Source organism: Vicia villosa, linkage group LG3 (assembly GCF_029867415.1).
Source record: "Vicia villosa cultivar HV-30 ecotype Madison, WI linkage group LG3, Vvil1.0, whole genome shotgun sequence".
In the NCBI taxonomy this organism is placed as follows: Eukaryota; Viridiplantae; Streptophyta; class Magnoliopsida; order Fabales; family Fabaceae; genus Vicia; species Vicia villosa.
In genome coordinates this window covers 93558110-93584501 of record NC_081182.1, presented here as the reverse complement: position 1 = coordinate 93584501, position 26392 = coordinate 93558110, and the positions used below count along the sequence as shown (strand labels likewise).

The following is a 26392-nucleotide window of genomic DNA, read 5'->3' as shown; positions in this document are numbered from 1 at the left end:
ATGCCCGTTCAAGAAACACAGAACGAGGACTATCAAAATCACTAGTTGTCTTAGAAGACCTATTCCTTGAGTGAGCTACAGTATGAGTATCTACACAACAACGTTAAACCCATTAATTTATTATCGTTTCCTCTTTCTCATAGAGATAACTTAGTTATATAAACTAAAAACAAAATCAAAAATTCTACATTTCTTAAACAAATAAGAAAAGGAAAAAGAAAAGGAAAGAACAAAAAAAGTAATAATTATAAGATGCTAATTCTACTATCAGAAAAATGCATAATATTCTGAATTGATGAATATATAAAACGATAAAACAAAAATCAGGCATAGAAATTACCAGTGTGATTAGATGAAGATGCAAAATGGTGGGCTTCCATTACTTCTCAACCATTGTGGAACTAAAGCAGGTTCACTTTTCACAAACCTCTTTTGTAGTATTTTTTCCAGAAGCAACCTAAGTTTGCTCACACCTATCCCACTTCTTTCTTGCTTTGATAATGGCCTTCCCAATTTCTCCTTCAAGGGTGCAACATCTTCTATCTCTCTAAAGCTTCATGCCTGCAACAAATGTTAAATGACTTAAATCACAAGCAACCAAAGCCTCATTAATTTATTGTTTCTTTTACCAACAATAGTACTGAACCTTGTAATCGGGGACTTTAAGATACTCCGATGAAACCAAAAGCACTTTTTTATTGCATGAAGAACTTTAATGCCGACCATTTCCTTCCTCTCTCGGTCCCATCACTCTAAGACCTGTCCAAAAGTTCGTTTACCCATTTTGCCATGGACCTTATTGTGTTTAAATGCTTAAGGTCACTTTGGCCATAATGATATCTTCCAATCAATTTTGTGAGACTTCAAAACAGTATAAAGAGAGAGTGAGATTTTTAAGGGAGAAAGAGAGGATGAAGAGAGTGTAACTGTACTTAATTTACAGTGAATGTATTTGTATATATAAATTGTAGGATACTGGATGCATCTAAATTAGAAAATCACAAAATGACTTAGCTTGCTAGATCAATGACTCTCATAAACTTACCAAATCCCAAGAAAATGTGAAGCCATAGCAGCCAAAGATTTTTCCTTTTCATTGTAATGTCGCTTCCCTTTATCTTGTTTTCTGCAATGCTTCAAAAATTTCAGACTATTTCTCATTTCTGCTACATGGAATGCTCAGAAAATAGCCAGAAAAAACCCAGGTAGCCCTAAAAACAACACATGCACAAAGTCACCAGTAATTCATGTGGCTGATACAATCGAAAACGGGACTGCCTTCACCAATGCAGTATAGAGCGCAAACACAGCCATCTTATGAATTATTAAGGTTGGGAGAACCAATGACACTGAAAGGTGTCTTTGCCTGACTACCCTTTGCACTACCAGAAGCCTGTCCAGCAGAGCCTCTAGGATGTGCAGCCTCAGTTGCTACCATTGATTTCTTTATCTGCCAACAATATAAACAAACCAAGATAAACATTATAAATTATTAATCACCGCGACAATTAATAGCATAAATAAAACTACATACCAAACAGTGATTGAAATATTAATATACATACTCAGCAAGGGTAGCACAAGAAAGGATGTAGAAACTTACAGCGGCTATGCGCTCCTTGTGAATATCAGTTGAAAGCTGCAAACACCATCACAAAGTATAAGCCAAGAATATGAAATTCAGAAGAAAATAAGCCAGTTAATTAAAACTTAAACATAAGGAAAAAACAACGAATGATAATTCTTACTGGTTTTCTGTAGTTTTTAATCTCATCACCACCAAATCCAGGAAGTGTAATGTTCCAATTTTTCTCTAAAAAGATGGATATAAACAGTGAAAAGTGCTGACAATGGAATCAGAACACAAACCATTTTTTTAGTAGCTTACCGAGATGTAAAAGTACGTCCTTGGCTTCCAATGTTGTTGATTTCCGATGCTTCTCTAGTGAGCAAACAGACCTAGTTATCTATTTAAAGGGTAGATAAAAGAAAATACATTATTAAAAACTATCTACTATGAAGAGATTCACTAAAGAGGTTAAATAGCAGTCAGAGATTAAATCACCGAAGAGATTCACTAAAGAGGTTAAATAGCAGTCAGAGATTAAATCACCGAAGAGATTCAAACATATATTAAATGTACCAGTGTTGGTATGATATAATAATAATAATATTGTATGCTATGTAGCATCAATACAATACCAACACATAATTCCTTTTAATCACATTTATTTTTTTAATTAGTTCTAATATCTACGTGTCAGTGTTCGATGTTAGTGTATGTGCTTCATAGATTATATAGAAATTAATGTCTATATTATCATATTATGCATATACCAAACTGTTTTGGGGGAGTGAGGGGCCCTTGTTTAAACCTGTGCCTGGAGGTAAGCTTGCGAATAAAAAATTAAAACAAAATAATAGAAAAAGTCAACAAGTTTTACAAAAAAAGTGACATATCCCATCAGTCCATAACAACACAATACACCAAAAAGACAAGAAAAAAACTTACCGACTCCAGAAAATTTTCTGCAATATCACCAAGAACGTCTGCAACTTCAGGATCTAACTTTTCTAATGGATCAACCTGTTAATAAAGAAGAAATGTAAATACATGACAAAAACATAGCTATTTCATGAAAATAGGACTGTGTCAAGCTTATAAATTGTAATAAAATTATCAAAGCTGAAATGCCTTATGACATATTGCATTCAATAATCCATGAACCAGTGTCAAATTGTAACCCGTCCATGATATCTAAAAGAAATTAGAGTAGAATTTTACTAATTTTGCACAGCTAAGGGTTAAGGAATCATGGTTCAGAAACAGTGGGGTAAGGCAATTGTAGGCAGTGAAGTAGTTCTAGAGCAAGGCATTGCAGTGAAGAATGTATGCTCCTTCGTTACATCCTCCAAACACAACTTTAATGAGTATATTTAAGTAACTAAAGCAATATTTTGAAAACTACTAGACCAGACATTGACACGGAAAAGGCACAGGTTTGAGGTTCAACGGTTCAGCCACAATTAAACCGATGACAAATAACATTTTAAAAAATATGAAATATAAAATATGAAATATAATACATTAGACATGAAAAATATAATTAAAATTTTAAGCACTGTACAATGAAAAATATGATTATCAAAAGATACATGACCATTTAGGGGACTAGATATAATTTTATTATTTAGCATATTTAATATTATATTTATGACAAAATATCTGTTGGTTCATACAATTTTGTAAGATAAACCATCTGTAGGGTTTTTGCAAATATGTGTTGGATTATTTTGTGCATATGTAAATAGTTTTTCATCACTGGCAGCAACTTGGGATTTAGATTTTCAACAGACACTACTCAAAGGGACTAGAATCTATCAAACCTTATACTAGAAAATAGCTCTGTTTTATCAGTAAACCATTCTGGGATATCGCGGACAATACGGACAATGAAGTGGTCCACGTCAAAAATGTCTTCAAATTTCCTGTAATTATAAAATGTACCATCATTGTTAGGAATCCACGATCAGAAAAAAGAACAGCCAAAATGATTTTGTTGAAAAACTGAAGAAGCGAATCCTCTCTTAAGAGGGTTTCCCCTTGTACAATTGAACTATTGTACGGTTTTTTCTAAATTAATCAAATCTCAATCCTCTTCTACTAAAATTATAAAATTGACTGAAAAGAAATTAAAAGTTAACACATTTTTCCATTAGCCAAGAATAAATAAAAAAGAGAAAATCAAAACTGAATAAAAAAGAAGAAAGAATCGGGGTGGAACATTTCATCGAACACCTTGCGAGAAAGGATAAAATCTGCATTTTTCTTCATTTGAAATGGTAAGCGCTCATCCAATTTAGCTTTAGGATGTTGTATACTAGCTTTAATTTTAATTTAAAACAAAATCTGCACCGAAATTGAATCACAATCAAACTGTAGTAGAACCCGTAATTGAGTCGAAAACGTAAATTAAATTCTGAAACAAAACTCTATTTGAAATTGAAACAAACAAGTACAGAAAAATTGGCTCGAATGCAAAATATGAACCTTGAAAAAGCTCCGCTCGAATCCAAACTCCGCACTGAGTCGAAACCTCCAAACTCGAAGCATAACAGAACTGGTTTCTGAACAAAAAACCTTCGCGAATACCAAACATAGCCGTGAAGCTCAAATAGAACCGCGAAACCGAAATTGAAACAATTCCAAATCAAAAACGGAATATGATTGTTGGTTGTTTGTTTTATCAATTTTTTTCTGAAAAACTAGATGAAGAATTTGAGTGTATTGTTGTTGTTATGTGAGGAAGATGAGAGAAAAAAATAGCTTTTGGAAAATAAGCACTTTTGTCGGGTTTAGATTCAAGTTTGAAGAAAACAATAGTTTTAAGAGTAAATATACAAAATAGATAGTTAAAAAGTGAGTCAATAAAATAGATTTTGGGTTGTAAATGTGTTTAGAATAATATTAATATTTTGAGTAATAAAATTAAATAATTTTTTTAACCAATTTAAATTTACACCCATTTTAAATTTAACGGGAGTAATTGGGATTTGATAATAATAATATTTTTAATTTACACCCATTATTTTTAAAATAGGGTGTAAATTCTCACGTGCTATTACTTAAAATGATACTATATTTACAAAATTGCCACCATATTTCTTATTTACACCCGTTTTTAGTATATTGGGTGTAAATTTTAAAATTATATTGTTGTTTTTACACTAGTGTTAGGGGTGTTCATGAGTTGGGTAAAGCCACTAAAACTCATCCAAACCGACCCAAAAAAGTGGGTTGGGTCGGGTTTTTGGGTAAATATGATTTTCAAAAATGAAAACTCATTCAAAATAATTGGGTTATGGGTAAACCCACACCCAACCCACAAAATCCATGGATTATTTTTATAATTACATAAGTGATAACTTTGATGTTTTTAATCTCGGTTGCTTCAATTTCGTTCTTTTGAATATCTTTTATTTTGTAAGTAATGATATTAACTTATTTAGGATGACACGCTTTAATTATTTTGACGCTAATTCTTGTAAGTTACAAGTATTTTATGCAATTCTATGTATTAGTGTAATGTAACTTTGTTTTTTACAAATGTGTTTATGATGAATTTTATCGTGCATTTAGACATTTAATGTTTTAAAAAATAGCGGTAAAATATGTTAAACTATTTATTAAAAAAAATGTGAAACATCATTAATAATTATATAAGGAAGACAGAATATTGGGTAACCCACTACCCAACCCAATTCAACCCATAAATTTGTGGTTTTATCCAAATCGACTCAATGATATAGTGGGTGGTTATTTTACCTCACCCAAACTAATGTACCATGTACGGGTTGGATTATAATTTTGGATAAATTCAACCCAAACTAACCCATGTACACCCCTAATAAATTTTCTCTTTCCATAATTCCATTTTTAGTCAACTATATATTTCAACAAGTTTAATGGATATGTTCTTCCCACAATTAGATGTGGGAATAGATAAGGTTAGGTTGGAAAAAGTTCGAGTAGGGGTGTTTGCGGTACGGTTTGGGCGGTTTTGACAAAAAAAATCATCCGAATCGCAAGAGAAAAAATCATGCGGTTTGGTTTGGTTCGGTTGGCTTTTAAAAAAAATCTAAACCAAACCAAACTAACGCGGTTTGGTTCGGTTCGGTTGGTTCGGTTTTTTACAAATATTTTATTGAACCATACATATACATATAGATGACAACATAACTCTGTATTTAGACATTCATACACGACCAAATAACAACAAAATTCGTCATATTTTGACAACAGCTTTCTATTTAATATGTAAAAATTAAATTAGACAAAAGTGGAATAATAAACATAAAATAATAGTATAAAACAATATAAAAATTATTAGAGTGAAACAAAAAAATAGAAGAGACAAAGGTGAAAAAGAAAATACAAAAGAGTTGAGAGATTAGAGAAGAAGATGTGCGATAAAAACGAAACTGAAATAGAGAACATTTGCATAAAAATGAGAAGGTAAGAAAGAAAGAATATAAGAGAGTAGAGATTATAGAAAAAGAGGGAAGATGTGTGTGGCAAAGAATGCGCGATAATACTATTAGAGATTTGAGAAGATCGGGACTAAAATCATGTGTAAGGATGAAAAAATTGTTCGTAATCATAAGGTTAAGGTATAATAGATTTAAGTTTGGGTTGGATGTGAGTTAAGTAAAAGTTAGGTTGTAACATAATGCGGTTCGGTTTGGTTTGGTTCGGTTTACAAAATATAAACCACAAACAACCGAACCGTACGGTTTTGTTAAAAGATGACCAAAACTAATCCGAGCCAAATGCAATTTTTTGCGGTTTCAGTTTAGTTTGGTTTGGTTTGCGATTTTATATTGGATTTGTTTGGTTTTGAACACCCCTAAGTTCGAGGCGAAATTATGAATTTTTTTAGGATTTGAATTGAATCAGATTTGACTTGAAAATTAACTTCAAAATTTATTTCACATTAAGAATCAAATAATTCATTTTATCTTTTTTTTAAATAGGCAACTCAGTTTTTTTATATATTATTTAGTCTTGTTCCGTTATGGAACTAGAAATAGAGTTGTGGAAGTTGAAGGAAGAGTAGAACTTCCGATACGACGGAGCGGGAGAGTATCTGTATCGTTAGCATTATGACGCTTAAGTCAGTATATGAATGAATAAAGAGTATTCAACATGTATTGAAACTTGTTCCATGTTACGTATATATATATACACACACACACACACTCACACACACACACATATATATATATATATATATATATATATATATATATATATATATATATATATATATAAACACACACACACATACATATATATATATATATATATATATGAGATGAATAACGATCTTGCTGTCTTTTAGATATGGGATGCAGAGGACCGTTAGATGTGTCACATGCGTGAATCTCTTACAACAAGGTATAGGGTAGCTTTGTGGTAAGGAGAAATTTCTAGAAGCATACTTGTATAGTCAGTCAAGAAGTTTTGGTCTAGAATGAACTATTCTTAAGGTGGCTGGTCTTAATTTGAGGATTATGGATGGCCAAGAACAGTTTCCCCCAAGCCTTTATACTTGGGTAGCAAGGTGGGGGTTTGGAGAATTGTACAATCGGCCTCCCTTTCTTTGTGTTCTTACTATTTGGAACGTCAAATGTCTCTATAGGGGTGTCATTATTTTTTTTTTGGAACTGAAACACTTGAGTGTTACCTGCGAGAGATACGATCCTTGATAACATCTCTTTCTTCACTTATCTCCAGAATATAAGTCTAAGAAAACTAGAGTAGTTTTTACTTGGATCTATCTTTTCTCCTTCTTCTTGAATGGATATCTTTTCCTCTTTTAACATTTTGTTTTCTTGTACCTGAGAAAGTTTACCACGATATGGCAAAAAATTATGTGAAGAACATAAAAGGGAACCAGACGAACTCAGTGTCTCCATGGGGAGGTTCTACCTATTCTTCTGTGGTCTCTTTTTATGCCAAGGAGGTCAACTTGGATAAAGTTTTCCTCGAAGTGGAGGATTCGTCACATTGGGGCTCCACCACCTCTAATGAGGATAATAGAATATGTCGTGAGTATTGTGACTATATCATCCATATCTATGAATATCTCTTCTTAACCTTGGGTGTTCGCTTACCCTTTACTACTTTTGAAGTTGTTGTTTTTAATCACTTAATGGTGCCTCCTTCCCAACTCCACCTTTTGAGTTGGGTGTATGTAAAGGCTTAATAATACTGGTGTGAATATTTAAAAGGGGGTTACTATCTCTTGTACCAATGATTCGAGTCTTTGAAAACTTTCCAAAGTTGTCACCCTTCGGGGATCGATTCTTTATTGTCACCCCCTTCATCTCCTGGGTCACGCGACTATTTGTAGAGCAAAGTCAGAGGGGGTGTCAAACAAAGAGCAAATGGTATTTTTGGATTTTCTAAAGCATCTTCTTTTTTTATATGGGTACATGTGTTAGAACTTGAAACTTGGTCAATATTTTCCACTTTCGAGGAATATAAATTATAAGGATTTTGGAACAAAGGTGCGATATGGACTAGTTTTTTAGCTATTAGTGAGAGTTCATATGTTTTATTATCATTCACTTGCTTAGCATTTGTATTTTTCTCTTTAGATTAATAATAATATTTTTAACATAAGTTAATCTTGACTATCTAGACACTCTTTCATAACATGAACTATGCATCGTATTTGCTTAGTTGTTATACTATTGCCACTATAAAAGTATATGGACTTCATAATAATGTATGATAAATAATTATGAATGAAAGTTGTAAGGTTTAAATACAAGGATAATGCATGAAGTCTTAGGAAAATTCAGAGGTACATATTCAAATTAATCTCTGAAAATTTCATAGATGTATCTTTAAACTAAATTTTAACAAAGATGAGATTGATGTGTTCGAAGATGTATGTTCGAAAAAATTCAAGAGTATTTTGGGGTTCTCAAAGGTGTGCACCAATATGTAAAGGTGTAAAGAGAAAGTCTCATATTGAGTGATAAATATAAATTGGCAATAATAGTTCAGAGGTGGAAATTAAGACATAATCACATATCAGAGGGCTTGTTTGTTTTATTTTAAAAAAAATGTATTTTTTTTATTTTTAAAAATAGATTTTATAAAACTATTTTTTTAAATATTACTAGTTTTTTATATTTTCGTTTTTTTTTAAAATTCAAAGTTTAATTTAAACATTTTACAACATAACCATACATTATTGACGATCAAAATATAGTTAAAATCGCAATTTTTTCAAAAAATTACATTTTAAAAATAATTTTTATGAAATACTATTTGAAATATCTTCTGACTTTTTAAAATTTTGACATAAAAAAAAAATTCAATAGAAAGATGAAATATCTATATTAACATTTTAAAAATGATTATTAAAACCAAACTTTTATTTGAAATTTTAATAAAAAATTTCTTTATAAATTTTTTTTACACAAAATTATAACACTATAAAAATCATTTGAAAAAAAAAAAAAACAAAACAAACCAACTCTAAATCCTATACAAATAATTCTATGTACCACTCAAAGATGGAATACATAAGCGCATATATATTCAAGAGACTCAGTTTGATAATTAATAGGTTATTTTTATTGCTGAAATATGACATATATTGTTCCAGACATTCACCAGATCGTTACATACGATCAGTACACTTTTATTTTTTTCCTATAATAAGACATAATATTTTTTTTCTCCGTATAACAATCTTCCACCACCTTCTTCATGTTGACACCCTTTGCTGCTTACTGAACCCTGCACAACCGCATCAAAATAAATAACTACAACGTATTTAGTAAATAGCATAATCCAAAATAATCAAACTTAGTGAAAACTTACTTGTCGCAATTAGTGGAAGGGTAAACTTTGAAAGGACATTTAGATCCACAAAGATCACCAATTTGATTAATACGAGTGTAATCAATCAAAGGGATCAATGCAGCCCTATCTTGAACACAGTGACAAGCAACTCTTCTATCATCACCATTCTTGTAAGCAGCGTTTAAGGAATGAACCCCTTGGCAACACAAAGGTAAAACACTCCCTCCCAATGTTCCATAGGGTATGCATGGAGTTAACCATATGGTTACTTGTTCACATGTCAAAGTTGCTTTACCATGAGAGCTTGATATTAACATGCAAGCCATCATTATAGTAATCAATGCCACTTTGTTCATTTTTATCTTTTTTGAATATTGAAAAGATGTTCTATGTTGTATTGAAATATGTAGCTTTTCTTTTTGGTGTTGATTAGTTGTGTTAATGATGGTTTATATAAAGAGGGAAGTGGAGTTTATGATTAAGATGGATCTTAAGGGCTGCGAGAAATTTAGATTTTTCTCATTGTTGAAAATTCAATGTTTGGAGCTTATGAGGAAACTTCAAAGAGATAGAAATGAATTAGAAATTGAAGCCTAAGGTTTGATTTTAGGATGCACAATGCCAAAAAATATATATAGGATTATGGACTCTTTGGTCAGGTGTTTTTGTTGTTATTAGTAGAAAAATAATTTGAGACACCGTAATTATAGGTATAAAATCAAGTATAAAATTATTCTTTTGAGCAATACGTAGCGTAAGAAAACTCTACTTAATTTTATGATGTCAAAAGAAGAATTTAAGATAAGATATTAATTTGAAAAGTCAATAATATACATGTTGGTTAATTTTTTATGTTAGCGTGGAAATTATGATAGATATAAATTTGAAAGATATAAATTTGAAAGTTTTATCCAATACTCTACACTTATCTCTATACTCTTATATTATATTTTATGAAATATTTTAATTTTATTTTGGTATGATTTTAACTAATTTATCGTTTTATTTTTTACTATTCATTCAAGTTTTTTCGAAAGGACCGATAATTTACTTTATCGACTTCACATTAACAAAAGATGTTGGTTCAAAATGCAAGCAATATGTGGTGAATGACATGCAAATGGTGATAGACACATTATGGATGGAAGTTGAATGGGCTAGTGATGAGGTTTAGTGCGATTAACGATTGCAACAACTTGAGCACGCAAGTGTAAATTGTAGTAAATGTATTGATTATGTGAAAGACACGTGGTTTACTTCTCATAGGCATAAACTTTTTGGAGCATGGACTAATTGAATGTTGCTATCACCACGAATAGTTTGTTGCGTTCTTTTTTATGTGTTGGTTTGATTTTTTATTTTAGGGTTGAGTCTACTCATTGGAAGTTAAAGTAGATGGTGGGGAGTATAAATGACATGGTCAAATGTTGGAAGGCTATGAATAACAACTTGAAGTTACAATTGGCAACATTAGAGCTTCTTTTTAAAAAAAGTTATGAAGCTGAGTACACACACATTAGTACATTTTATGGTAATCTGTGTGGTTCAGTATCTCGAGCTGCTTTTAGACGTATTGGTGAAGAGTTATTCAGGGTTGATTATGTGGGAACAAATATGAAAGTATGTGGTTTTACTCTAAAAACATCTTATGGGTTGCCTTGTGCTTGCGAGTTAGGAATATACACACTTGGTGGTATACCATTAGTAATAGATATTATTATGTTCATTAAAGGAAACTAAGCAAGGAAGTTAAGTTGGAGGTAGATGTATAGATGATGGATTAAGAGTGGATATGAGTACTGCAATAGATGAATCGTAGAAAATGTTTAGGTCACTGTATTTTGTTGGGAAAAAGAGCATTGATATATAGGGTTTGTGAAATTTCTTACCCCACTATGACTTCAGTGTGTCCACCGCCTGAAAAATTAAAAAACCAAAGGAGGAGTGAAGAAGAAAGGGAAGAAACCAGTGGGATATGATGTTTATAGAGACCCTTCATGTAAAACCCTTCTAACCCTCAAGGAATATTTCACAATATAACACGAATTGCATCAAATAAAATCACCAACAAGGGTGTCACATCGTCATAAAAACATCACAATCAATAATAGCTCTGCTCCGTAACACGGGTTGCATCAATTTTAAAACATACATCGAATGACAACTCAACATACTTATTCAAATACTTCGCACTTATCCACACTTACACATCATCACTCATTCACAACATCACCTTATGATTCAATCACAATTATCAATTAGATATCCCACATCAAAATAATCAATATCATCAAATCACACATCATCACAACAATGCAATGCAACAACAATGAACTCATGCATGTGGGACCAAATCATCACTGATGACTCTGTCGTCGTCCTCCATAAATCCCCACCATAGAATCGATTCCCGCTTGGAACCGGAGCTCACTGGACTTTCGTCCTACAACTATGCTATGAATGCATGATGCTCAACGTCACAAAATCAATGCCCACGGCTAGTCAAAGTAGCACCATCATTCATATATTCATCAAAGTCACATCAACATTCAACATGCACATCATACACATCTTTTTCAACTCAACACACAAATCACCAAATAATCATGTTATCAATAAACACAACAACATTCACTAGAATCAAGTATAGAACACAAAAATTCACAAAGTCAAGTTTCATAAAAATTCCCTCTAAACCTACCCAAACATGCACAGTAAATTCCAAAAAATTCCTAGAAATTCTAATAAAATATAAGTTACCATATTCTGAAATCAATTTAAAAAAAATATATATATATTTTCCATTTTCAGGGACCACACTAAGCACGACCATACCGCGCTAAGCGAGCTATCTACTGTAATCAAACCCATTTTATTTCACAGAGCGTGCTAAGCGAGATCCACCGCGCTAAGCGGGCTCTGCGATTCTGCAGAAAATTCCTGCGCGAGCTGCATCAAACCAGACCCAATCATTTGCCAAAAAAACTTATTTTAATTGATAGTTTTTCTGCGATTTAAGGCCTATTAACCTAGTTCTAGTATGGATTAATTATTTCAAACACCAAATTACAAACATTCATTATACTTTCAATGATCTTCATCAAGCCCTAAACCTCCAAATCCTTAATAATGGTGGATTTGAGTCTAATTCATATTATCAATCACCAATATAACAATCATCATCATCATACAACATATTAATCATGCAATCAGAATAAGCCATCATCATAAATTATCAATTTCATCAAGAACAACACAAACCCCAACATACAATTATCATTCCCTTAAATCAAACATAATAACCATGATAATTCCCTTACCTTAGATTATTAGCCTAATAGATTCTCTTTTCGAATTCCAATGGTTGATCTTCTCATTCTCCTCTTACTGCCCTAACTCTTTCTTCTTTCACGCTTTCTCTAAATTCTACGTCGAATGAACAATCTCTCCTAATTCCTCTTTTTACCTAGTTAACCTTAGGACCCCTATTATGAACTTCCAATTTTGCGCTTACTAAATCTTCCTCATTACCTCTTATTTTATTTTATTTAAATAATAATGCTAATTAGAAATTATATTATTATTATTCTAATGAACGCCTCACTCTACTACCCCACACACATCACACAAACATCATGTGTCACACATTATCCATTATTAATCATTGTGATTCATATAATCACATCAAAACATCAGACAATCAATTAAATAATTAAATCAAAATATTGGGGTGTTACACTTCATATCATGAGTATGATGACCAAGCATCTTAATCTTCTAAGAGGTCATGTACAGCTATCTCAATCATCCTAGACTTCTAAGTATTCTCAATCAAAGAAGCAACCAACTTCAAAGAACCAGTTCATTCATCAGCTTCCTAATCATATTAGGCCATATGACATCAGTAGGTGTCAGCTCGTCCAATACAGGTCTCAACTCATTCACCTTCACTTCTCCTTGTTTATATAAACATCTCATAGTTCGAGGAAATCCACAATCATCAACTGTTTTCCAATTCTGTCATCTTATTCCAATAATTAGAAACTACTTATGAATCTAGCATTATTACAAAATTAATACTATTAATAAAAAAAATTATTACTATTTATAAGGTTCACATAGCTCGCATGTACGAGAACATAGAGTTTAGCATATGTCACTCATCTGTGTAGAAGCTGTTAGGTGCCAAATTGTGTTAATATTTAGTTTAATTAATGGCACCTTTCGACCGTTTTTATCGTATATTCGTACAATTTCCTGAAGTTTTAGATAATTATTTATAGTTTATAATTTTTTTTCTTTTAATGATAATATGTGTTTTAGTTGTGATTTTGTAGGTTTTAGCCATTTTTGAGAAGTTTGGAGCTTGTTTTGACCTTGATAAGAGAGTGATGGGCAGAAGTATGCGCGCGTCGCGCGGAGATGTGGGCGCGTCGCGCCCTGGGCAAGATATTTTGGAGCTTCAAAGCAGAGAGTTGCGCGCGTCGCGCGCATTGGCGGTTTATATTTCTTAAGTGTAATGGCGCGAAGCGCGCTGGAGGGCGCGACGCGCCCTGGTCAGAAAACTGTTTTACTATATAAAGAGTAATTCTGATTTTTGGAAGGAGATTTGACATTCTTAAGAGCTCATAAACCCTAAACACTGTAGCAAACTAAGAGTTGAAGATTAGAAGCCTTGATCGTCGATTAATCGCCTTTGATGCTTGTTGATCTTCATTCTTTACTTCTTGAGCAAGCTACCATTCTCATGGATAGCTAAATCTCTTTTGTATCAAGATAAGATGTAATCTTCCTAGCTTTTTGTATGTTTTCTTGTGAATATATTATGTATGAACATGTGATGATCAATATAGATGGTTTAGTTTGTTAAGTAAAGATTTTCTTTGGTATAAGTGTTTGAGACATCAATATTTGTATCTAGATCTAACTTTATCATCTATCAAACTATAAATTGCAGACATGGATTTAGCGTTTGATGTTTACTTAGTATCGGTTTTAAAACGTTATTTTTATTGTTTAAAGGATGGAGAAATCGTCGGTTAAACAATACGGTAAATCTAACTATATCATTGCGGACACGGATGATATAGGCGTCGATACGTAATTATGTTGATCGTTACCATGTTCATATACGTATATTTATAAGGAGACATACAAATTTAGGTCGATGAAATCGAATCTTGATACATTTTCTTTAACTTAGAACTTTCATTACTTTACTCTTTGCTACTAAAAGTGTTGAATGATCTTTTGCAAACCCAAACTTAAAGTAACATTAACTCACGACAAAATAGGCTATAGAACGGCGGTGATATCGCAATAATCCCTGTGGATACGATACAAACGAAAAGTACACCACAATACTCTTTCAACAGAAGCATGGAGTTGAGCACACGCAACTTATGTCACTCGTCTATGCATAAACATGGAGTTAAGCATGCGCAACTTACATCACTCATTTGTGCATAAGCATGGAGTTGAGCATTTGCAGCTTACGTCACTCATCCGTGGAGCATGTGTTAAATGTCATAGAGAATCCGTAGGAGGATCACGATTTTGAGGAAGGTTGTGGTGTAGCTCATTAAGGTGAATCTCAAAATAACTTGAATGGCTAAACTGAGTTAAATGCTTCAAAACGCTTGAGTAGAGTTAGACTTGTCAATTAATAACTTAAATCTAATCTGAGTGATACCCCGAAACATTTAATAACATTTTATGGTATACCGTTTTTATGTGAATACATTAATGGTTCTCCTTTTCAATTGATTAAAATGAAGATAGTTAGAAACACTTCTGTTTTAAACATCCTCTCAAAGACTCACTCTCTTATTAGGCAAAATACATGTGAATCTCTCGCTTTAAAAATGAATTCCACATAAATTGATAAGACCACGCATATGTTAAATAGTGTTAAAAAAAGAATCTCTTTTAAAATTATTTATATTTGCAAATGAAAACTAATTCACAGTATTAAATAAGAGAATATCTTATGTTGGAAAAAGACCCCATGAAAATTTGAAAATTCCTTTCAGATTTCATAAATGTATTTTTGGATGCACCATTAGTCATTTTAAGACACTTCAGAAATATATTTTTGAAATAAATTTATTCATAAAATTAGAACATTGTTCAAAAACGCGTGAATTGTGTTTGAAGTGCATCCAGAAATGTATTTTCAAAATCTAAGAATATTTTTGTACATTCCTTAAATAAATCAAACCACGCATTGGTTTAAGTTTGTTGGTCTATACAACTAGTAGAAAAATTATACTCCCTCCGTCTCACAATATAGGTGTCCACTTTTCTATTTTTATTTATCTCAAATTATTTGTCTATTTACAATACCAATGCTATATTTATTTATTTTTCCATTAACTTGCTCTTATTTATTGTATGTTGATTCATTTAACTACTCCACTACCATTATTAATAAAGTTATTTTAGTAACTCATACTCATTTTATCATTGAAATCAACATAATTAATCATTTTCTTAAAAAGCGTGAAAATTTCAAAAAAAAAAACATCTATTTTGAGATGGAGAAAGTATATGATAGAAGCAATTTTTAGGATTGAGTTGGACAGGACAAATATAAAATAAAAGAGAAATATTCATCTCACCGTATAAAATATCTGATCCTATAAAGTATCTCACACATCTAAAAACTCAAAAATATATTTGTTTGTGCGAAAATGTATATTCGAACGCACCAAAAATTATAACAAAAATGTTGTAAATGACACCCTTATTTTCTCCAAAAATATGTCTTGAGATGGCCAAAAGAAATTCAGATCACTTCCTTAAAGTGTTAACAAAAATATGTTCCAATCTAATTTAACTAAAGATAAACAATATTTCACTTTTAGATTAGCTATGGGTCCTATAAATTTAATTAATTTTTACAAATAATTAAATAAATATCCTTAAATACCTACAATTAAATAGAGTAAGAAAGAATGTAAGATTTGTTGTTAATGTGGGAAAGTGGAATCAATCTCTATTTGCATTCACCCATGCATTTACATGAAATTACTACAGATTTTTAAAGGCGGTAACATTTTTAAAGATCCAAATTTCGAAGATACATTTTCAAATATATTTGTTGAGGAAAATAAAAGTAACTCACTTCCGAAATGTTAAAATGTGTATATTAAAGGTTCATCTGTATATGCTATCCAAAATTTAGGGACATATTGAAATTTAGTCATCATATAAGTTTGAATTCAAACTTGACCAGCAATATTTTTTAGATATAAATACATAAATTCTAATACTTAAATGACCAATTTATTTATTATATTTCATAATAAAGATAACTTAAGCGGTATAACTATAATTTATGATTTGGTTTTAATATAATGTTTATATTAGAAACACCTTAGATGGCAACAAAATAAAAGAAAATATTAAACTAAGCATTTAGATTATCAAACAAAAGGAAGCATCAAATGGCTTCCTTTGTGTAAACAGTTAAGTAGTACAATTCAGATCTCAAAGTTGGTATGATTTCTTTCCCTTTCGAGCTTCCTGTAATCACAAAAAGATAAACCTGAAATTTATACAGCTAGTCAATAAACCTTTCTAGTGTAAACTTCAATACCAGCACTAGTCAAATGCTACGCAACAATACCAGGTTATGCTTGTATTTCTATATAATGCATCAAGTTGTATAAACTACTCTAATGTTCTAGTTCAAATAACACAACTCTAGATTATTCACCAAGATAAAAAATATTGGTGATACATTACAACAGGAAATCTTTTTCTCAACTGAATTACTATAAGCTAGTTTTAGAAAAGGTAGCTTATTAGTGCGCAATATGCATCATCAAAACCTGAACATTAGTCTAACAAGCTCTTGAAACAGGAACGCATAGATGAAGGAGAAGAGGTTTGAGTGGGTCCTTACATGGGCACTTTGGGTTACAAGTTGGTCCACACTAACAGCACTAGCTGAACTGTGCTTCAACAAAACTGCATTGCATTGATAAAACCTTCAATCAAAATTATCATTTATCTGATTTATGACAAAAATAATCAGAAAGGAATAAACTGTAAATATGCAATGCAGTTTATCCCACAGGCCAACTTGAGAGTCAAATGTTAAGTATGAACCAAGGAGGAGAGAGACCGGGAACTGGCAAAACCCGTTCAACAGTGGGTCATCCATGATCACAAAACTAGAAGATTCCATCAAAGCTCCTATATCAATCACCTACATTTTACTTTTAGTCGCATATCACAAGTGTTGTATGTTTCAATATACAGTTTATTATAAATAAACAGCACTTTGATGGTAAAATGTGGCAAAATTAGAGCAAAAACACACCAAAGAGTAGTGACATCACTGCTTGGGGATCACATTGCCATAGAAGCTTTTCTGATCAGGGCAGTATGTCATGATGCCTGCCCGTGTTTTGGGAGTTATTTAAGAATTTGTCTAAAAAAAATTTTAAAAAAACATGACAAGAGTGATTTTGTGGTGGAGGGAAACTAACTAGACTGTTAATCATCGATATTTGAGAGCAAATCATTAAATATTCAGTTATATATACTAATTTATCAAAGTTTATCATTTTTTTTCAAACCACTATTGTCATATTTTTTTTATAAGCCAAATATTGAGCTTTTTGTTTTTTTTTAGTTCAGTTCACCAGGTGAGAGTTTCACAACTAAAGATGGCATTCTACCTCTCTTTTCCTTTAAAACGAAAAGAATCAAGCTAGAATGAAGCAGAAAATTTTAATAAAACTATCAGCCCAATTAATCCAAAGTCTAAAGAAATACAATTTCACAGGACTGACGCAAGAAAGTAATACCTTCCTGAGATATATACACATGGAAATTTAAATAACTCCTCTGTGTCACCGCATCATATTTCTCCACTTGTCTTTTAGATCAACCTCAAATGATAAAAATTGAAGTGTTAATAAAAGAACGAGTCCCGAAAGAAAAAAGAAACAACACAAAGTTTTCGGTGTATAGATTGCATACTCCACTTCTATATTCAAATATGTTGCTGTAAAAGTCTCGAATTGTCCGCCAGTTTCCTTCTCCAAACCTGAAAAAGTAATGAAGTTAATGAGAATATGGAATCAAATATATGCTGTCACAACAGTAATTAACTCTCCATTTCATGTAAAACTTGCACCCATGATAGTTCACTAGGAAATTTATGACTCAACTAACTTTGAAGAAAAAAACATACATTTTTACACCAGCCCTTAGTGTCTCCTCTTCCAATGAAGTCCATTTCCTTTTCTTCCTTCTTGGCTGTCTAGCTTGTAGTGAGTTATCAATTGAATCATCCCACTACATAAAGAAGAAAATAATTAATGAGCCAGTGCCCAATTGAAAGTCCATACAAGTACAAGTGAATACCACAACAATCGAAAGAAACCACCAATACAAGAGACTCTTAACATCAAAATGATACGAAAGAATGAAAAAATTCTTTGGGGGTGAATATCTTCAGAACCGACAAGCCACTGCATCTGGTGGGGCATGGTTATAAATCGTGGTTCAACATGTAGCAGTTATGGAAGCTTTCTTTACCACTCGCAACCGCAGTCAGTCAGTACTACATCAATGCCATTTTCTCTTAATGGTTCAGAATTTTACAAATCACAGAAGTAGTTAAAGCAATCAGTGGTGGGAATTCTTTTGAAAGAGTTTCCACCCTGAGAAGTCAATCATTATTAATGAAAAAGTATCCTTTACAAATTACAAGTTGCCATCCTTTAGGCCCTTACAGAGAATATGTGAATATAATAAAGAATCTACCCCTAGAAGAGAACAGATCATTACATAGATTATTACCTCGTAAGTATGAGCAGAACTTGCCCGCCCCATAAAGTTGGGGCGGCGATCATTACTACAAGGAACAGAAGACTTCTTTGAAAGATTGGCATCATTAGCCTTAGCCTGATAAAGTACAATAGTTTTGCATCCATCTGAACGCCGTACATCTACAGGTCCACTCTGATTTTCACTCGGTGGCCCAAGATTTATATGTTTTGTTGCCAATTTGGATCTTACATCTTCAGATGATCGCAATGCATCAGGAAGAGGATCCTTGACCAATGCCTTTAACTCCATAGAACTTGATTTAAGGGATTCCCGAACTTTCTCTACTTCAGGACTAGGCAAGATTTTATATTTACTCGATAAATTTGTTGGCCTCACTTCCTCAGCACCAGAGATTTTAACTCCTCTATGGCATGTTCGTAGTGCAGAGTGCTTGCGTTTGAGCCGAACATTGCCTTCCCAAATTTCTATTGGAGAGAGATACCGTTAAGAGAATTTAAAAAATAATCAAATAGGTGTAGTGTAGGCATAGCGATTCTTGAGCAGTGTCATAATCAAAATTTAAAACACAAAATCAAAATTTTACAACCCTCAAAGTGTTGTGTTGAAGGGATTGACACAAAAAACAAAATAAGAAACACACCTTTATCTACATTTGAAGAATCACACCCACCCACTTCCTGATTTGCATCAACAGAAGTACCAACTCTCTCTTCCAATCTTTCATTCCCATGGTTTTCACCCATCACTGCCACGTCGTCATCATCATCACCACCATCATCAACATTGTCATTATCATTGTTATCATCCACAACAGAACACATTTTCTCCTTTCCCAAACTATCTAACCTTCCATCACTCTTCTTCAACTTTTCACTACCCGAAGCATTTCCACAAACACCTTCAGGACGTAAACCATTCCCTTTAGAGACCATCGCCATCGAATCAAGAAACGAAGGTCCCATAACTTGCCACGCATCCTTCAAAAACCTATGAACCTCATTCATCGCATCTCTCCTTGTATTCAAACCCGCAAGCCTCTCCGAAGCCCTAACATCCCAAAGCGCAGCCTCAATGTCCTCTCCCCACCGCGACAACTCCTCCGATAGAAGCTCACTCCTCTGTCCCTCAGCCGACAATTGAACAACACGACCACGCCAGATCCTTCGAACAGCGGAAAAATACTCTCCGGATGGATCCTCATGGGAAGTAATAAGATATTTCACGGTACACTCAACAGCAACAGCGCAATAAGCGCTGCGCATTGCCGCGGAGACACGAATCTCATCTCTGCGGTAAAGCTCCTCGAGGGATTCGATGATTTGGAGAGAGGTTTCGGAGAGGGAGGCGGTGCGGAGGTGAGTTTGGAGAGTACGGAGGAGGAGGGTTTTTTTGAGACGAGAATCGGCGCCGGAGAGTGGAAGAACGGTTAGGGTTTTATGGATGAGGGAATCGGGAACGGAGCTTCGAAGGAGAAACTCCATGACCCAGTTTGATATGTCTTTGTCCATTGTTTTCATTTCAAATTTTGGAATTTGCAGATTTTTAATGTGAAGATACCATTTTGTTTGGGGAAGAACAATGTGCTTTGGTTGATACTGATCGGTTTTTTCAGAATGGAAATAAGGTTTGACGTATTTCAACTTTTTTTAAATAAATTAATCAACTTCTACTATCTAGCTACTATTGAAAAATGTCACCATTCTACCCAAAATATATTTGACTCTTTCAAAATTTATAATGTCAAAAGATTATTTTGTCTTTTCTTAATCAAGTTAATATTTTAAACTTTCAAACAAATGCTCAAATATTGACCATTAGATTTCTCTTATTCTCATTTTCATTTCACATGTTTCACTTTTTTTTCTTTTCTCTCTCTCAAATATTTTCACTTTCATTTTAATTTTTTTCCCTCAATTTTCTTTTTCCTTTTTATTTTCTAAACATAAATAAATTAATAAATTGAATCTTTTTATAATGGAACTGTTCTGGACTGGGCTAAGGTTAGGCCCCATATAGTTTCGGCCCAGTAAACCTCAGAGGCCCACGTTCCTCCATGACCCTCTTCTGCACCTAGGATGCCCACCTTAGACATGCTCGACCGATCGTGTGGCACCCGGCATGATCGCGTGCTCCCCGCGAGCCAACGCTCGGCACTAACATTCCCACGAACACCTTCGTTGCCGAGGACCCTGCTCCGCGCTGGGCTCCTTCATATCCAACCCTCCTAACAGCACGGATCCCACGTGGCTCCTAAAAGACCGCATCTCCCTTGAACTTCGGAGCGGTTAACCAGGACAGAGGGCATACACACACCTCCGATATTTCCGCTCAGGAAACCTGGCAGTCTCCTAGTTGGGCCTGGGAATCCAACCCAATAGCGAGATCATGGCCCAGCGCTGGGGGCTATAAATACCCTCTTTGACTAGAGGGTCAGGTATTCAATTCTTTCTAACCTTAAGCTAGTACTTGCACTCCTTTGCTCGTCTTCTCACTTTGGCATCGGAGTACCTTGCAGGTACACCCCCCTCCTCCTTTCTAGAAGATCCAGTCCGAGCAGCCTACGACGATTCTTCTGATCAGGTACGATCAGTGGCGCCGTCTGTGGGAACTTGCTTCCCCGTCTTTAACAAACAAAGATCAAAGCTAATCCTTTTCCAATCGTCATGGCTGACAACAACAACAACATCCCAAGTGCTGATCCTTTCCACCTGCAACACCTGATTGACGAGTCCACCCGCAAGGGGGCGAATCGTCGTCGGCAGGGAGGAAATCGGCATACCCTCGCCGGGCAGAGAAGGCCCGGGCATGAGATCTCACAACCTAGGAGGCAGCAGATCCATAACATCCAGCAGCTGCAGGGCCTCCAACAGGTTCAGAATGTTGACCAAGTTCCTCCCGAGGGACACGTTCACGTTCAAAATGGGGGTGACGAGCAGCTCCGAACACACAATGGGCCAGAACATGCCCAGAATGTGAATGAGACCGACCCCAGAGACGGGCAGGCTGCTTCCTCATTCACCCACACCTCCGAAAGGCGGAGAGCCCGTCATGGAGAAGAAGAGGAGCCCCTCAACATTCCCGAGGACGCTGACCCCATCACCGTGCGCCTGCTCAAAGAAATACAATTGACAAGCAGCCTCCTCCGAATTCAAGACGACCGAATTCACGAGCTAGAAAGACAGCGACGACGTCGCTCCCCTCCGAGGAAGCACTACCGGTCACGCTCCTATTCCTCCTCTCGCTCACCGCCAAGGAGATACCGCCGGCGTTCCCCATCCTCTTCAAGGTCTCCACCAAGAAGATACCGCCGCCGGAGGACACGTTCCCGCTCTCCGCCAAGAAAGAGCAGGAAGAACCAGAGGCCAGAAGCCACTGAAGCGAGGAGCCCCTCCCCCGAACAGGATCATCGGGGCCCTTCCAAAGCTGCGCCGAAACATGGCGAACGTCCCCCTCGGGACAACTGTACCAGTCCGGACGACAACCAAGGAAGACCCCGGCGAGACAGGCACTACACTTCGCCAGGACCAAGTGACGAGGAGGACTTCCGCAGCCCTTTGTCCGGCAGTATCCGGAGAGCCCACCTCCCTCGGGGGATGGAAAAACCGCCAGTATTGGACCAATACGACAGAACCACCGACCCCGACGACCATATTCGGAGCATCGAAGCGGTCATGGGCTATCACGTCGTCAGAGGCTCGATCAAGTGCCGCATCTTCCCGACCACCCTCAGGAAGGGAGCGATGAATTGGTACAGGAACCTCCGTCCGAACTCCATCCATTCCTGGACCGAGCTCAAAGAACTCTTCTTGAGCCACTTTGTCATACCCCTAATTTTGCCCTAAAAATTTTCATCCGATTCATTCACATTAGCATTGATCAATTCAACTGCATCCAAAATAAGTTGCGATTCCGCACATTGCATTTCAAATTAGTGTTTAATTTGCAATTAGTTTCTCATCATTTCAATTAATAATCCTTTTATTTTGTTCTTATATTTTTATATTGCATATTGAATTCAATTATACCATTGCATCTTTATTTACTTATTGATAATTTAAACTTGCATTTTCTTTTCTGAAATTTCTTTTTTTTAAATTGGTTTAATGATTAAATTAATATTTAATTGTTACCATCATCCATTTAATTTAAAATTTAAGATAGAAATATGTGATTATAGGATAAAAAAAAAGAGAACTTTTAGTTTACATAATCTTTTTTATTATTACACAAATCTGTACATAGAAGAAGAAAAAAACAAAAAAAGAATTTGAGCAGTCTCTAGCATTCTTCAGCATGCGCTTCCATCACCATCATCCCTATGTCCCTGTCAAAACAAAACTGCATAAAAACAACAAAGAAAATGACAATAAAAACTCAACAATCTTTGTACAAGCCTCCGCTCCCCCACCAGCTCCTGCTCTGTAAAACTCTGCTCCAATCTGTCCCAATACAATCCAAACATTACACTGAAGTAGCCATGACAAATACCTGCATCAAAAAGCAACACAACAGAACACCGCAACAGTTCAAATACTCTTTCAAATTCCCTCCAATTTTCATCTCAAATTCTAGTCCAAAACCTAAGTTCATTCTATATAAAGACCTCTCAACACTCGTGAAAGGGGGAGCCACCAACGATAACATACAAAAACTCTGCCCAGAAAATTACTTCCTCACAACTCCCTCAACCTTCAAATAGCAAAACTCACCCTCAAAACAGAGTTATTCAACTCACAAACATAAAACTTCAAACTCACATTCTCACAAAACAACAATCCAACACTCATATTGAATTCAACTCAGAACACGCAGCCTAACCTCACTCTCTTCAAACAATCATACAAAACATCATTGCACACTCATCGAAAGCACAACAATCACGAAAACTCAGCCGCACCACAAGCAGAAGCGTAGAGCATCACATAACATAAAATCTCAGAAACAAGAAGAAGAAGAGATCGAGCACAGAAGCAAATCGGAGAAGAGGTATACCTGAGTTCTTCCTTTTGTCGATTTGTTGTTTTGTTCGTCGTTAACTTTCAATGGGACTTGTAATTTGTAACCGAGATATCAATGATGAATTGGGGATTAGGGTTTATGCTGGGATTAGGGTATTATTGCTTGTTCTCACTTAATGTTTGAATTTGAAATCGTGAACATGAGAGTCGGCGAGAGAGATGAGAGGACGTTGAATTTGTTGTTGTGTTTTTTCCAGATTAGAAGCGTGAGACAGAGCATGAAACAAATTTTTTTCTTCTCCCTAAGCGTGTTTGGTTTTCTTGTTTGCTTTTGCGCTCTAATGGGCCTAACCCGGTTTAACAAATATCAGGCCATCCTTTTTGTCTGACACCCCTAACGCCTTTGGTGGTAATCAATTGGGCCTTGCAAGCCCATGTGACCCAACCTCTTTAAACCCTCTCTTTTGTTATTTATTTTGATTGTTTTGTTTTTAACTTCATTAGACTAATTTTCAACTCTAAAAATAATCATAACAAGTGGTTTTCACAATTAAAAAAAACACATCAAGATATAATAATAATAATAATAATTCATTTTTATTCAATAAAATACTCGATCCAATGTCGAGTCAATTTCAAAACTTCTCACAAAAACTTCAAAAAAAAATAATTTAAACTCTTTATTTCATTTTCGCCCAAGCGCGAAGCCTTTCATTGCCCAAAGTGCAAATCTCGCCCAAGTGCGAGTTTCATTTCAAAAATTGTCTTTTCCGCCCAAGTGCGATTAGACCCATTTCATAAACCCTAAAACGCTTGATCTAACGTCAAGTTGTTAACGCAAAAGTTTCTTTCTTAATTAAATCAACGTGATCAAGTGACAAGGGGTGAACACCTCTTGAATACCTTTGATCCTTTGAATCAAACATTAAATCAAAGTGATTAAGTGACAAGGGGTGAACACCTCTTGAATACCTTCGATCCTTTGAATCAAACACTAAATCAAAGTGATTAAGTGACAAGGGGTGAACACCTCTTGAATACCTTTGATCCTTTGAATCAAACATTAAATCAAAGTGATTAAATGACAAGGGGTGAACACCTCTTGAATACCTTTGATCCTTTGAATCAAACATTAAATCAAAGTGATTAAGTGACAAGGGGTGAACACCTCTTGAATACCTTTGATCCTTTGAACCAAATATTAAATCAAAGTGATTAAGTGACAAGGGGTGAACACCTCTTGAATACCTTTGATCCTTTGAACCAAACACTAAAAGTCGTCTTTTTAGAATCTTCCTTAATCAAACCAAGAGATCAAGTGACAAGGGGTGAACACCTCTTGAATACCTTGATCCCTTGAATCAAAATACATTAATGCAAACTTGGACAACAAGTGACAATGGGACTCGCTCCTGTTGAATACCTTGGGTAAAGGACGCGCTAGGTGAACACCTATGCTCAAACACTTTACTAAACGTCGCAAACATCCATACTCAAATAAAAAATACAAACTCGTAGTTCTTTAGAACTACAATCGCTCTGATTCTTCCATTGAAGATATGTAGGCACAAGACTCAAATGTCTTGGCGAGCACACTAAATAAAAAATATAATTTCGTAGTCTCGAACTACGATTGCTCTGACTTTCCCCATTGGGAATACGTAGGCACAAGACACAAACGTCTTGGCGAGCATAATAATAAAAAATCTTTCCTTTTTTCTCCATAATAAAAAAACCAAAAATATGTTCTTTTCTCTTAAAAATAAACGTAGATTTAAGCTAACTTTCGATTGCGAAACAACTAAATGGGTCCCATCGAGTACGATGGAAGTAAGGGGTGTTAATACCTTCCCCTTGCTTAACCGACTCCCGAACCCAAATTTAGTTGCGAAGACCAACTTATTCATTGTTTTCATTTCACAAAGGGTTTTATCAATATTTTCCCTTTCCCATTGGAATAAATAAAATTTGGTGGCGACTCTGTTTGTTACATTTCGTGGCGATGATTTTTGACCCGCGACAGCTGGCGACTCTGCTGGGGATAAGGTATGTCCACCCTAATTTAGTTGTTGTTTATTTCATTTGTTAGCTTCGTCTACTTTTTAATTTCATGTATATATTTCCTTTATCTTGCTTATTCACTTGTGGGATTTGGGAATATAACTTTTTGAGTGAAACTCTCAACCCGAGCTTGGAAAAACAAGAGAGAAACATAAGTTAGGAGGTGGTTGTGTAGTGT

At 34.6% G+C, this 26392-nt stretch overlaps 2 protein-coding genes across 9 annotated transcripts; both read right to left on the bottom strand.

The window, feature by feature from the left end:
* Nucleotides 1-9131: 9131 nt before the first annotated feature.
* Nucleotides 9132-9834, bottom strand: LOC131658580 (non-specific lipid-transfer protein 1-like; the record flags this gene model as incomplete). The annotated part of the gene is made up of 2 exons (XM_058927859.1): nucleotides 9132-9319; nucleotides 9404-9834. Coding segments are annotated over 2 exons (441 nt in total), but the record flags the coding sequence as incomplete, so codon positions are not given.
* A 6534-nt stretch (nucleotides 9835-16368) lies between these two features.
* LOC131662164 (uncharacterized) lies at nucleotides 16369-20833 on the bottom strand. 8 transcript variants are annotated; one of them, XR_009301423.1, is made up of 7 exons: nucleotides 19836-20833; nucleotides 19205-19659; nucleotides 18594-18697; nucleotides 18380-18446; nucleotides 18205-18288; nucleotides 17295-17600; nucleotides 16369-16912 (listed from the first exon to the last, which is right to left on the bottom strand). XR_009301423.1 is itself a non-coding variant. In XM_058931871.1 (6 exons), the coding sequence occupies exons 1-5, from the start codon at nucleotides 20710-20712 to the stop codon at nucleotides 18250-18252; spliced, it is 1542 nt and encodes a 513-aa protein (XP_058787854.1). In that variant the 5' UTR covers nucleotides 20713-20833; the 3' UTR covers nucleotides 16376-16912; nucleotides 18205-18249. The 8 variants fall into 8 exon arrangements, 4 of the variants coding, with proteins under 4 accessions (XP_058787854.1, XP_058787853.1, XP_058787852.1 ...); XR_009301422.1 differs by having other exon boundaries at nucleotides 16370-16934; XR_009301421.1 differs by having other exon boundaries at nucleotides 16377-16912; nucleotides 17295-17359.
* Nucleotides 20834-26392: the final 5559 nt, after the last annotated feature.

What these genes read in the sequence shown, in the direction of transcription:
- LOC131662164 (XM_058931871.1), bottom strand. Translation starts at nt 20,712, where the DNA reads ATGAAAACAATGGACAAAGACATATCAAACTGGGTCATGGAGTTTCTC. An exon ending in CTAAGGGCTGGTGTAAAAAT is followed by an intron (nt 18,447 to 18,593) that starts GTATGTTTTTTT and finishes TTACTTTTTCAG; the next exon opens with GTTTGGAGAAGGAAACTGGC. An exon ending in TATTTGAATATAGAAGTGGA is followed by an intron (nt 18,289 to 18,379) that starts GTATGCAATCTA and finishes TTATCATTTGAG; the next exon opens with GTTGATCTAAAAGACAAGTG.